Source organism: Triticum urartu, chromosome 5, assembly GCF_003073215.2.
Source record: "Triticum urartu cultivar G1812 chromosome 5, Tu2.1, whole genome shotgun sequence".
Classification (NCBI taxonomy): Eukaryota; Viridiplantae; Streptophyta; class Magnoliopsida; order Poales; family Poaceae; genus Triticum; species Triticum urartu.
In genome coordinates this window covers 243,645,252-243,658,461 of record NC_053026.1, presented here as the reverse complement: position 1 = coordinate 243,658,461, position 13,210 = coordinate 243,645,252, and the positions used below count along the sequence as shown (strand labels likewise).

The following is a 13,210-nucleotide window of genomic DNA, read 5'->3' as shown; positions in this document are numbered from 1 at the left end:
TGAAAGAATTATGAACGGTGGCTTTGCCATAAATACAATGTCAACTACATGATCATGCAAAGCAATATGACAATGATGAAGCGTGTCATAATAAACAGAACGGTGGAAAGTTGCATGGCAATATATCTCAGAATGGCTATAGAAATGCCATGATGGGTTGGTATGGTGGCTGTTTTGAGGAAGGTATATGGTGGGTTTAAGGTACTGGGGAAAGTTGCGCGGTACTAGAGAGGCTAGCAATGGTGGAAGGGTGAGAGTGCGTATAATCCATGGACTCAACATTAGTCACAAAGAACTCACATACTTATTGCAAAAATTTATTAGTTATCGAAACAAAGTATTGCGCGCATGCTCCTAGGGGTTTAGATTGGTAGGAAAAGACCATTGCTCGTCCCCGACCGCCACTCATAAGGAAGACAATCAATAAATAAATCATGCTCCGACTTCATCACATAACGGTTCACCATACGTGCATGCTACGGGAATCACAAACTTCAACACAAGTATTTCTCAAATTCACAACTACTCAACTAGCATGACTCTAATATCACAATCTTCATATCTCAAAACAATCATCAAGCATCAAACTTCTCATAGTATTCAATGCACTTTATATGAAAGTTTTTAATATATCCCTCTTGGATGCCCATCATATTAGGACTAAATTCATAACCAAAGCAAACTACCATGCTGTTTAGAGACTCTAAAAATGATATAAGTGAAGCATGAGAGTTCATCTATTTCTATAAAATAAAACCACCACCGTGCTCTAAAAAGATATAAGTGAAGCACTAGAGCAACAACAAACTACTCCGAAAGATATAAGTGAAGATCAATGAGTAGTCGAATGATTATGGAACTATGTGAAGACTCTCTAACATTTAAGAATTTCAGATCTTGGTATTTTATTCAAACAGCAAGCAAAGCAAAATAAAATAAAATGATGCTCCAAGCAAAATACATATCATGTGGTAAATAAAAATATAGCTCCAAGTAAAGTTACCGATAGAAGTAGACGAAAGAGGGGATGCCTTCCGGGGCATCCTCACGCTTTGGATTTTAGGTGTCCTTAGATTATCTTGGGGGTTCCATGGGCATCCCCAAGCTTAGGCTCTTTCCACTACTTGTTCCATAATCCATCAAATCTTTACCCAAAACTTGAAAACTTCACAACACAAAACTTAAAGTAGAAAATCTCGTGAGCTCCGTTAGCGAAAGAAAACAAAACACCACTTCAAGGTACTGTAATGAACTCATTGTTTATTTATTGGTGTTAAACCTACTGTATTCCAACTTCTCTATGGTTTATAAACTCTTTTACTAGCCATAGATTCATTAAAATAAGCAAACAACACATGAAAAACAGAATCTGTCAAAAACAGAACAGTCTGTAGTAATCTGTAACTAACGCAAACTTCTGGAACCCCAAAAATTCTAAAATAAATTTCTGGACGTGAGGAATTTATCTATTAATAATATGCAAAAAAAATTAACTAAATAGAACTCTCCAATAAAAATGTCAGCAATTCTTGTGAGCGCTAAAGTTTCTGTTTTTTACAGCATGATCGCAAAGACTTTCCCCAAGTCTTCCCAAAGGTTCTACTTGGCACAAACACTAATTAAAAGCATGAAACCACATATAAACAGAGGCTAGATGAATTATTTATTAATAAACAGGAACAAAAATAAAATTGGGTTGCCTCCCAACAAGCGCTAACGTTTAACGCCCCTAGCTAGGCATGATGATTTCAATGATGCTCACATAAAAGATAAGAATTGAAACATAAAGAGAGCATCATGAAGAATATGACTAGCACATTTAAGTCTAACACACTTCCTATGCATAGGAATTTGGTGAGCAAACAACTTATGGAAACAATAATCAACTAGCATAGGAGGGTAAAACAAGCATAACTTCAAAACTTTAAGCACATAGAGAGGAAACTTGGTATTATTGCAATTCCTACAAGCATAAGTTCCTCCCTCATAATAATTTTCAGTAGCATCATGAATGAGTTCAACAATATAACCATCACATAAAGCATTCTTTTCATGATCTAAAAGCATAAAAATTTTATTACTCTCCACAGAAGCAAAAATCTTCTCATTCGGAATAGTTGGAGTATCATAAGAGACTTGAATACTATAAATTGTTTCCACATTAAAAGAGTAATGTTCAGAAAAGGGGTAATCATAATCAAGACAAGTTTTATAAATATAATCATCACTACTTTTTATAGCATACATGTCATCACAATAATCATCATAAGTAGCAACTTTGTTCTCATCATAATCGATTGAAACCTTTTCCAAGATAGTGGAATCATCACTAAATAAAGTCATGACCTCTCCGAATCCACTTTCATAATTATCATAATAAGATTCAACATCCTCCAAAATAGTGGGATCATTACTTCCTAAAGTTGACACTCTTCCAAACCGACTTTCATCAACATAATCATCATAAGTAGGAGGCATGCTATCATCATTATAAATTTGCATATCAAAACTTGGGAGACTAAAAATATCATCTTCATTAAATGTAGCATCCCCAAGCTTGGGACAAACATTAATTGCAGCAAATATATTCTCAAAAACATCATCTCCATCATACTCACGAAAGATATTAAAAAGATGAAGCGTATGAGGCAAACTTAATTCCATTTTTTGTAATTTCTTTTATAAACTAAACTAGTGATAAAACAAGAAACTAAAAGACTCGATTGCAAGATCTAAAGATATACCTTCAAGCACTCACCTCCCCGGCAACGGCGCCAGAAAAGAGCTTGATGTCTACTACACAACCTTCTTCTTGTAGACGTTGTTGGGCCTCCAAGTGCAGAGGTTTGTAGGACAGTAGAAAATTTCCCTCAAGTGGATGACCTAAGATTTATCAATCTGTAGGAGGCGTAGGATGAAGATGGTCTCTCTCAAGCAACCCTGCAACCAAATAACAAAGAGTCTCTTCTGTACCCAACACATCCAATACAATAGTAAATTATATAGGTGCACTAGTTTGAAGAAGAGATGGTGATACAAGTGGTATATGGATGGTAGATATAGGTTTTTGTAATCTGAAAATATAAAAACAGCAAGGTAACTAATGATAAAAGTGAGCACAAATGGTATAGAAATGCTAGGAAACAAGGCCTAGGGTTCATACTTTCACTAGTGCAGGTTCTCTCAACAATAATAACATAATTGGATCACATAACTATCCCTCAACATGCAACAAAGAGTCACTCCAAAGTCACTAATAGCGGAGAAGAAACGAAGAGATTATGGTAGGGTACGAAACCACCTCAAAGTTATCCTTTATGATCGATCTATTCAAGAGTCCGTAGTAAAATAACATGAAGCTATTCTTTCCGTTCAATCTATCATAGAGTTCATACTAGAATAACACCTTAAGACACAAATCAACCAAAACCCTAATGTCACCTAGATACTCCAATGTCACCTCAAGTATCTGTGGGTATGATTATACGATATGCATCACACAATCTCAGATTCATCTATTCAAACCAACACAAAGTACTTCAAAGAGTGCCCCAAAGATTCTACCAGAGAGTCAGGACGAAAACGTGTGCCAACCCCTATGCATAGGTTCATGGGCGGAACCCGCAAGTTGATCACCAAAACATACATCAAGTGGATCAATAGAATACCGCATTGTCACCACGGGTATCCCACGCAAGACATACATCAAGTGTTCTCAAATCCTTAAAGACTCAATCCGATAAGATAACTTCAAAGGGAAAACTCAATCCATTACAAGAGAGTAGAGGGGGAGAAACATCATAAGATCCAACTATAATAGCAAAGCTCGCGATACATCAAGATCGTATCACCTCAAGAACACGAGAGAGAGAGAGAGAGAGAGATCAAACACAGAGCTATTGGTACAGACCCTCAGCCCCGAGGGAGAACTACTCCCTCCTCGTCATGGAGAGCACCGGGATGATGAAGATGGCCATCGGAGAAGGATTCCCCCTCCGGCAGGGTGCCGGAATGGGTCTAGATTGGTTTTCGGTGGCTACGGAGGCTTCTGGCAGCGGAACTCTCGATCTATTGTGCTCCCCGAAGTTTTTAGGGTATATGGGTATATACAGGAGGAAGAAGTATGTCGGTGGACCTCCGGGCTATCCACGAGGCAGGGGGCGCGCCCAGGGAGGTGGGCGCGCCCCCCACCCTCGTGGGCAGCCCGGGACTGTCCTGGTCCAACTCTGATACTCCGTGGGCTTCTTCTGGTCCAAAAATAAGTTCCGTGAAGTTTCAGGTCAATTAGACTCCGTTTGATTTTCCTTTTCTGCGATACTCTAAAACAAGGAAAAAACAGAAACTGGCACTGGGCTCTAGGTTAATAGGTTAGTCCCAAAAATCATATAAAATAGCATATAAATGCATATAAAACATGCAAGGTTGATAATATAATAGCATGGAACAGTCAAAAATTATAGATACGTTGGAGACGTATCATTCATATCTGATCTAGGTGTGATACCTAGTGCATTGGGTCCAATGAAAATCTTTTGTGACAATACTGGAGCAATTGCCTTGGCGAACAAATCTAGATTTCACAACCGAACCAAACACATCAAGAGACACTTCAATTCCATCCGCGATTAAGTCAAGGAAGGAGACATAAAGATTTGCAAAATACATACGGGTCTGAATGTTGCAGACCCGTTGACTAAACCTCTTGCACGAGCAAAACATGATCAGCACCAAGACTCCATGGGTGTTAAAATCATTACAATGTAATCTAGATTATTGACTCTAGTGCAAGTGGGAGACTGAAGGAAATATGCCCTAGAGGCAATAATAAAGTTGTTATTTATATTTTCTTATATCATGATAAATGTTTATTATTCATGCTAGACTTGTATTAACCGAAAACTTAGTACATGTGTGAATACATAGACAAAATAGAGTGTCCCTAGTATGCGTCTACTTGACTAGCTCATTAATCAAAGGTGATTATGTTTCCTGACCATAGACATGTGTTGTCATTTGATGAACAGGATCACATCATTAGAGAATGATGTGATGGACAAGACCCATCTGTTAGCTTAGCATTATGATCGTTTAGTTTTATTGCTATTGCTTTCTTCATGACTTATACATATTCCTCTGACTATGAGATTATGCAACTCCCGAATACCAGAGGAACACCTTGTGTGCTATCAAACGTCACAATGTAACTGGGTGATTATAAAGATGCTCTACAGGTGTCTCGGAAGGTGTTTGTTGAGTTGGCATAGATCAAGATTAGGATTTGTCACTCCGTGTATCGAAGAGGTACCTCTGGGCCCTCTCGGTAATGCACATCACTATAAGACTTGCAAGAAATGTGACTAATGAGTTAGTTGTGGGATGATGCATTATGGAACGAGTAAAGAGACTTGCTGGTAACGAGATTGAACTAGGTATGATGATACCGACGATCGAATCTCGGGCAAGTAACATACCGATGACAAAGGGAATGACGTATGTTGTTATGCGGTTTGACCGATAAAGATCTTTGTAGAATATGTAGGAACCAATATGAGCATCCAGGTTCCACTATTGGTTATTTACCGGAGATGTGTCTTGGTCATGTCTACATAGTTCTTGAACCCGTAGGGTCTGCACGCTTAGCGTTCGATGACGATTTGTATTATGAGTTATGTGTTTTGGTGACTGAAGTTTGTTCGGAGTCCCGGATGAGATCACGGACATGACGAGGAGTCTCGAAATGGTCGATAAGTAAAGATTGATATACTGGAAGGTTATATACGGACACCGGAATGGTTCCGAAGAGGTTCGGGGATTTTTTGAAGTACTGGGAGGTTACCGGAACCCCCGGGAATGTTAATGGGCCTCATGGGCCATGGTGGAGAAGAGGAGGTAGGCCACGGGAGGTGGCGCACGCCTCCCCCTTGCCCAATCCGAATTGGACAAGGGGTGGGGGCGCCCCCCCCCCTTTCCTTCTCCCTCTCCCCTCTTTGCCCTTCCCCCTCAGCGTTGGAAGGGAAAGGCGGTGGCGAATCCTACTAGGAGTGGAGTCCTAGTAGGACTCCCCCCATGGTGCGCCACCCCTATGGCCGGCCTCCTCCTCCTCCCCTCCTTTATATACCGGGGTGGAGGCACCCCAAAGGCACAACAGTTATTCTCTTAGCCGTGTGCGGTGCCCCCCTCCACAGTTTACTCCTCCGGTCATAGCGTCGTAGTGCTTTGGCGAAGCCCTGCGCGGATCACATCACCATCACCGTCACCACGCCGTCGTGCTGACGGAACTCTCCCTTGACCCTCTACTGGATCAAGAGTTCGAGGGACGTCATCGAACTGAATGTGTGCAGAACACGGAGGTGTCGTATGTTCAGTACTTGGATCGGTTGGATCGTGAAGACGTTCGACTACATCAACCGCGTTAACCTAATGCTTCCGCTTTCGGTCTATAAGGGTACATGGACACACTCTCCCCCTCTCGTTGCTATGCTTCTCCTAGATAGATCTTGCGTGATCGTAGGAAAATTTTGAAATTGTATGCTATGTTCCCCAACAGATGTCCAAGGTACTGATATGAGTAGGGTCTGCATGTGTTCATGAGGGTGGATGTATGTATATGTTCATGGGTGTGGAAGTGCTATCTTTTCTAATGAAATACTCTCTCCATATCGAAATGTAAGACCCTTTCTGACAGTATTATAGTTATATTTGATACAGAATGAGTAAAAGCCTTCCTTATGGTAAAAAGAAACAAAAAAACAAAACTCCGTTGTGGCACGCAAAACAAGCACATCCGCTTAGAGCATCTCCAACAGGCACGCTATCTTAGCCACGCACTAGAAAAACCCACACTTTTATGCGTGCGGAGCCGAAATGGGCGCTCCAACAGCCATGCAATAATCACGTGCGCAGTAAACTTGGTTCAGGGCGTAGAGGAAAACGGCATCGCGCGTGGTGTATTTGCTGCGCCTGCTCCCATGTGCTGGACATCGACGATTCGCGTGCGACTTCACCAACCGTCAGATCTGAGACCTCTAGGCGCCGGCGTCACCGCCCGCACCTTCCCCATTTGCTCCGGTGACCCATCGGCGCTTCCCCCGCCTATCCTTGCGCGCCGCCACTACTTCCTCCACCTCCTCTCCTCGCTGCCGCCCGTCGACCGCACCATTCCCTCAATGAAGAGTGCCTGACGGCCATTTGCAGCGGTGATTAGATCCTTTGGTACATCATGAACGCTCGTGTGATCATGCATAAAATGATCATCGAGAATGAGCGTGGGCAAAATTTAGACTATTCTCAGTATGAGTTGTTGGGACGTCCCGTGCGAGCGCGGAGAGGGCTGCGAGGGTGGCCCGATTTATTGCATCCTATCATGCCATTCGACGTGCCGAAACGCATGATGATCCTCAAAAGGATCTAAGCGAGGAATGGTGAGCATGGAATGGACGACAAAACTAGTTTGATGTTGTATTGTTAAACTGTTTGTTGTATTGGAAGATAAACTATTGTTTGAGTTGTAATAATAATTGAACTATTTAATTGAATTTTTTTTGTGTGTTTGATCTTCTTGGTTCTATATAAAGTGAGAAATGTTGTTTGTGCTGGGTGCACGCTATAATTTTAGTGCGTCTGCTGAAGCTATAGCCCATTTGAAGACGCTCTAAGGCGGCCACGAGTGATGTCAACTGAACCGCGTAGCATGGGAATCCTGAGAACTAATCGTAGAGTACCTCTGCTCCGAACAACGAGGTCTCGACAAGAAGATCCGCCCTCTCAGTGGCTTCAACTCATGCACAGCGTGGATTTCTCTACATCTCAACCCACCTCGGCAGTTAAGTAATACTACTACTAGTAACTACTCCCTCTGTTCTAAATTACTCGTCTCAGAAATGAATGTATCTAGAACTAAAATACATCTATATACATCCATACCTACGACAAGTAATTCGGAACGGAGGGAGTACTTGTAGATCAAAGCCGCATCGTTTCTTCTTCTTCCAGCGCCACTGCGCCTCCTCCGTCAGGTACAGCAGCATTTCATCTGGTTAGTGTATCTGTTTCCTCTTGTTCCTAGATGGAAGTTGTTCTTTTCGTCCTCTTCTTGCTTGGACTGGCTTCGAACCTCCCCCTCACACTTTATGTGTTGCCACTTGAAACTGTTAAGTTTTCTTTTCACTTTTATGAGCCTAGAGCAGCGTTTTGGGTACCGAGCGAAATTTCGCGATCTCACGTAGTTACCGCGTTTACCGTCGTCCCTCGAGAAACACTCATACCGAGCAAAATATCTCGAATATTTTGAAATTTTTGAATTCAAACGCTCACTGTATATTTAAATAAGCCGCAACTCTTCTACATCAGCAGAACAGGTAGTGGCCTAGTGGCAAAGGCATAGTTTCCTTAGCAGCAAGTCGCGGGTTCGAGTCTTGCCCCGCGCGGTCCACTAACCACTACGCCAGCGAATGGTTGGTGATACTTATGACTAAAATGCTTAGTATACCGACGTCAAAAATATTTGAATTCAAATTTTGATTTTAAATTCCGGTGACCCTCGAGAAAAAAGAGCCGTTTGGGATCCAAAACCTTGGCCTAGAGTAGAGCTTTTCTGAGTCAACGCAAGATTACAAAAAGAACAGGTGTCTTCAGGAGTGACGAATGTGTCGTGGCTTGATCCAGCCCACTAGAAAATTTACAAAGCGCGGTGGGGTTGTGGCCAGCCAACCGTGTAAACTGGGAATCTAGTGGTTCTGCAAATGGGCGAAAAGAAACACAGAGTCGTGATAATCATGCACTGATCTGGAGAATCTGTCCAACTGCACTCCAGATCCGAAGTCAAAGGGGATCATAGTTTGCCACCCCTACAATATTTACACAGCTGTGCTCCTACTTAAACAATGGAGTGCCTGATTAATTAATCAATTCTCGTGTATCATCAGCTCAGGTAGTAGTAGTAGAGGAGAACCACAACAACCACCGCTGATCTGAACACACATATATATATCAACACAGAGAGGACACATTTCATTGAGTTCTTTCAAGGAAGAGAAGGATCCTTCTTCGTCTTCGTCTTCTCTTCTCGAGGTGTGTGCTCTTCTTATCCTGCTCCTCTTACATGTGTCTATGATGGATTTGGTTTTTTTTGGACTGCAAATATGTTGCTATCTACATGGACAAACTGTTGTGCGGTTCTCTTTATTTTGGCAAGGTATTCGCCGCTGAATTGTTGGATCCATGTGAGCTCAAACAACGATCGGGTCTCACTTTTCTCCACCGCGTTTGTGAAGCAATAAATAGAAATACAGAGTTCATACTCGCGGGACAAAAAGGACAAGATTCAGTGCCCATTTCTTGGTGGAATCCTCACTCCTCTTCCCTGCCCTTCGTCAATGGTCCTTTTCTTGTATAGCCTAGTTGAAAGAGATGGTTTGGGTTCTTTATCTCTGGCCAATGAGTGTGCTACTCTACTTCTCCTGCTTACATTCAACATTTTACGCAAATCACACGCATAGGTTTCATTTTCACGATTTGATTTAGTTCGCGTGGAGGTCATTGTCACACGTACAATTATTCCAACCGCTGATGCGTGCACCATTTGTCCATTTCTTGGCCCCATTATAAAAAAAATCTTCCTCCCCATAAAGCCCCAGCTCCATTGGTGATCTCCGTATGGAAAGACGCCACAAATTTCCAATAGCTGTGTGAGTCAAACTCGTGCAGATCAGGTTGGACTTTGATTGAAAAGATCCCATTCAATCTCCAGCTTTTGTGAGCTGTATCACTATAAAATCCCCCATGTCCATGGACCATGCTCTGGCATGTGCTTCTTCTTTGGTTCCCTGCCAAGAGGTACTCCCACCTTCATCCTACTCTTACTCCTGTTGGATGTTCGGCTCGGATTTGGGCTCATGTAGTCATCTTTTCTTTCCTTCTTCGTTCTTTGGATAATCTCATCTGTGGTAATTGGCATCTTATCAACTTCCCTGCTCATGTTAGGTTCTCAATGATTGGATGCTCTAATTATTATTATTATTTTCTAGTTTTCCTTCTTTTCTGCCCTGATATTTGCTCCTCGTAACAATCAAGAGCTCCAAATCATTCAGTTCATGCAAGCTTTGCAGGAAAAAAGAAACCATGGTTTCATTATCCAAATCAGTAACTTGAAATATCTGACGAACGTAATTCTTGCAGGTGGTTGAAGAGCCCCTGCTGAATTCCTTGCTCTCCATCAAACAAGGCCTCAACATGTTCATCATAGAAGACAAAGGGGGCGCCATTGCCATCATGTGCGCCTCCCTCTTTTTTCTGGGCACGTGGCCAGCGGTGCTTACCCTCTTGGAGCGCCGGGGACGGCTGCCGCAGCACACATACCTCGACTACTCCATAACGAACCTCCTTGCGGCCGTCCTCATAGCGCTTACCTTCGGCCAGCTTGGGGATGCAAAGCACAACATGCCCAATTTCTTCACTCAGCTCAGTCAGGTGAGCTATCTTGGCGCAGGAAAAACTTGGGGATTCGTTGGTTGGCTGTTTGCTGATTCTGAATGAACTTTATGATGAAGGACAACTGGCCTTCAGTGATGTTTGCAATGGCAGGGGGTGTTGTGCTCAGTGTTGGGAACCTCTCAACACAGTATGCTTGGGCATATGTGGGCCTCTCAGTCACTGAGGTTATCAGCTCAAGCATGGTTGTTGTTATAGGTAAAGCTCATCTCCTCTACTACTTAAAGTGCAATGAATACATTTGATGATGATTATTTAGCTTCTGATGATGCATGTGAGTCACAGATTTCTGGATCACAATCTTTGTTCATATATAAGCATTACTGGAGGGGCTCAATTATTTAACACTAGTTATCTGACACGTCCAGTTGCTTTTTTTAGAAATAAAAGTTGGAGTTGCTTTTTTCAGCTAAAAGTTAAAGTTGCCTGAGCAAATTGGGCTATCAATCTTAGTGAGCTCACTTCACAAGATTCAAAAAGCTGAAGAATTGCAAACCATTGATGGCAATAAAAGCATTCTTTGAATTTCATTAAAAATTATTCATTGAATTCCATCGCAGTCTGGAAAAAAATTAGTGTTCACAATAAGAGGACAACAAACTATCACTTAAAGAACATTCTTCCGATAATTCAGTAGCTACACCAAACTAACGGTTGCTCTGCTATTATCCTATGTGTTCTAATCGAAGAATCAAGGCAAATTATGGGCCGCCTTTTTGTTTCTTGGATATTTATTCCATCAAGTTGCGTGTTGTATTTTCAGGCACGACACTAAATTACTTCCTGGACAATCGCATCAACAAGGCAGAGATTCTTTTCACTGGAGTGGCATGCTTCCTTGTTGCAGTCATCCTTGGCTCTGCTGTTCATGCTTCCAATGCGGCTGACAATGAAAAGAAACTCAGTGAATCCACAAATACCTACAAACTTGGGTAAATCCTTCCCACTTTCTTGCACAATTTTTTGCGGTCTAACTGAAACATCTTAACCACGTTTTAACTTGGATCTGTTCGGTGCTTTTGGGGTCCATCTTCATCTTATATTCCTTGCTCTGATCATCATAATGCGTACTTTTACAGGACGGATGGAGGTACGGAGAGAGGCAAACAAGTTATAGACAAAGGTATAAAATATGCTGCATAATTGTATGAACTACTGGCACTGTTGATGTTGGAGTTACAGATTTTAATTCTTAACTTTGTCTATTTCAGATGCTCCGAAGGACATGGAGAATGGAGCTTCTGCAGAGTGTGACACCAAAGCCGAAGCTGGAACTGCAGAATACCTAATTGAGCTCGAAGAGCGCCGTTCAATTAAGGTAACTGTAATTCCGTCATACAATCATCGCTGTAGAATAATTCAGATAGTATTTGATCTTTGCCCTAAATCTTGCATTCAAAACAGAGAAGCATAATTGTCACCACTAAACTTTTTCTGAACGGTAAGACCACTGAACTGATCTGGTGAAACTTCTTACTTTTCCAGGTATTTGGATCAAGCACCTTTATAGGGCTTGGGATAGTTTTCTTTTCTGGCGTCTGCTTCTCTCTCTTCTCCCCGGCGATCAACCTGGCCACCAATGACCAGTGGCACACCCTGAAAGACGGTGTCCCGCATTTGGTGGTCTACACCGCCTTCTTCTACTTCTCCATTTCGTGTTTTGTCGTCGGTATCGGGTTGAACATCTTGTTCCTCTACCGTCCAATGGCGGGCGTGCCAAAGTCATCCTTCAAGGCCTACCTGAATGACTGGGAAGGCAGGCAATGGGCTCTTCTTGCCGGCTTCCTTTGCGGTTTCGGCAATGGCTTCCAATTCATGGGTGGTCAGGCTGCTGGTTATGCAGCTGCTGATGCTGTTCAGGTTTGTCCAATTAATGCTTAGCCTTAAAAGAAAAGAGGAAACTTTTCTGCACCTTTGATTCTAACTGTTTCACATTGCTGTTCATCAGGCATTGCCGCTTGTGAGCACATTTTGGGGTATCCTGCTATTTGGGGAGTACCGAAAGTCGTCGAAGAAAACGTATACTCTGCTCGTGTTCATGCTGCTCATGTTTATCGCAGCTGTAGCAACACTCATGGCTTCAGCAGGTCACAGGAGCACAAAATGATCTGTTTCCCCATCCTTTCATCAGTTATTCTACCTTGCAGCTCTTTCTGCCACAAGGCGAAGAAATCCAGACAGGAAGACAAGGGACTTGAGCCCTTGACCAAGGAAGCAGGCCATGCCAACACAAAGTGAATTCCATTCATGAAGTTTTCGTTTGAATGGAGCTGTACATAACCACAAAAATGGCAGATGTTGATGCATATTTCAAGTTAGTGCAGGATATTATATATAAAAGGATGTGTTGTTCGTTCTTAAAGTCTATAGCCAATAGTACTAGGAAGCAGGACTCGCCAGAATGCTACGAAAGATCACTATGAAGTTACTATGTTTGATTTGGATGCAGTTTAGCTTCAAAATCAAGAGTTTGAAATGGTGGGAATGATTGGTTTGACTCTGTTGCTACTAAGTAAACTACTCGAGTCTGCACAAATTGACATCTCATTTGTGAACAGGATAACATGGTATATTTTCCTTTCCTCCTAGCTCCCGTGGAACTCCCTCCCCCTTCCCCCACCGCCTCCGAAAGGTGCCGCCGGACGAAGTGAGAGCAACTTCAATGGGGCGACCCATTTCGTCCGTCTGCATCAGTTTGGGTCGGCGCGGACAAAAGTGGTGG

General features: G+C 42.4%; 1 protein-coding gene across 1 annotated transcript; it reads left to right on the top strand.

Moving 5' to 3' along the window:
* The first annotated feature begins 9,585 nt into the window (after positions 1-9,585).
* LOC125508488 (ureide permease 1-like) lies at positions 9,586-12,973 on the top strand. The gene is made up of 8 exons (XM_048673215.1): positions 9,586-9,834; positions 10,177-10,467; positions 10,548-10,686; positions 11,252-11,420; positions 11,568-11,611; positions 11,700-11,806; positions 11,974-12,348; positions 12,437-12,973. The coding sequence occupies exons 1-8, from the start codon at positions 9,781-9,783 to the stop codon at positions 12,593-12,595; spliced, it is 1,338 nt and encodes a 445-aa protein (XP_048529172.1). The 5' UTR covers positions 9,586-9,780; the 3' UTR covers positions 12,596-12,973.
* Positions 12,974-13,210: the final 237 nt, after the last annotated feature.

Excerpts from the sequence above, each read along its gene's own strand:
- LOC125508488 (XM_048673215.1), top strand. The coding sequence starts at position 9,781 with ATGTCCATGGACCATGCTCTGGCATGTGCTTCTTCTTTGGTTCCCTGC. Across the intron at positions 11,421-11,567 it reads ACAAATACCTACAAACTTGG|GACGGATGGAGGTACGGAGA; the intron begins GTAAATCCTTCC and ends GTACTTTTACAG. Across the intron at positions 11,612-11,699 it reads CAAACAAGTTATAGACAAAG|ATGCTCCGAAGGACATGGAG; the intron begins GTATAAAATATG and ends TGTCTATTTCAG.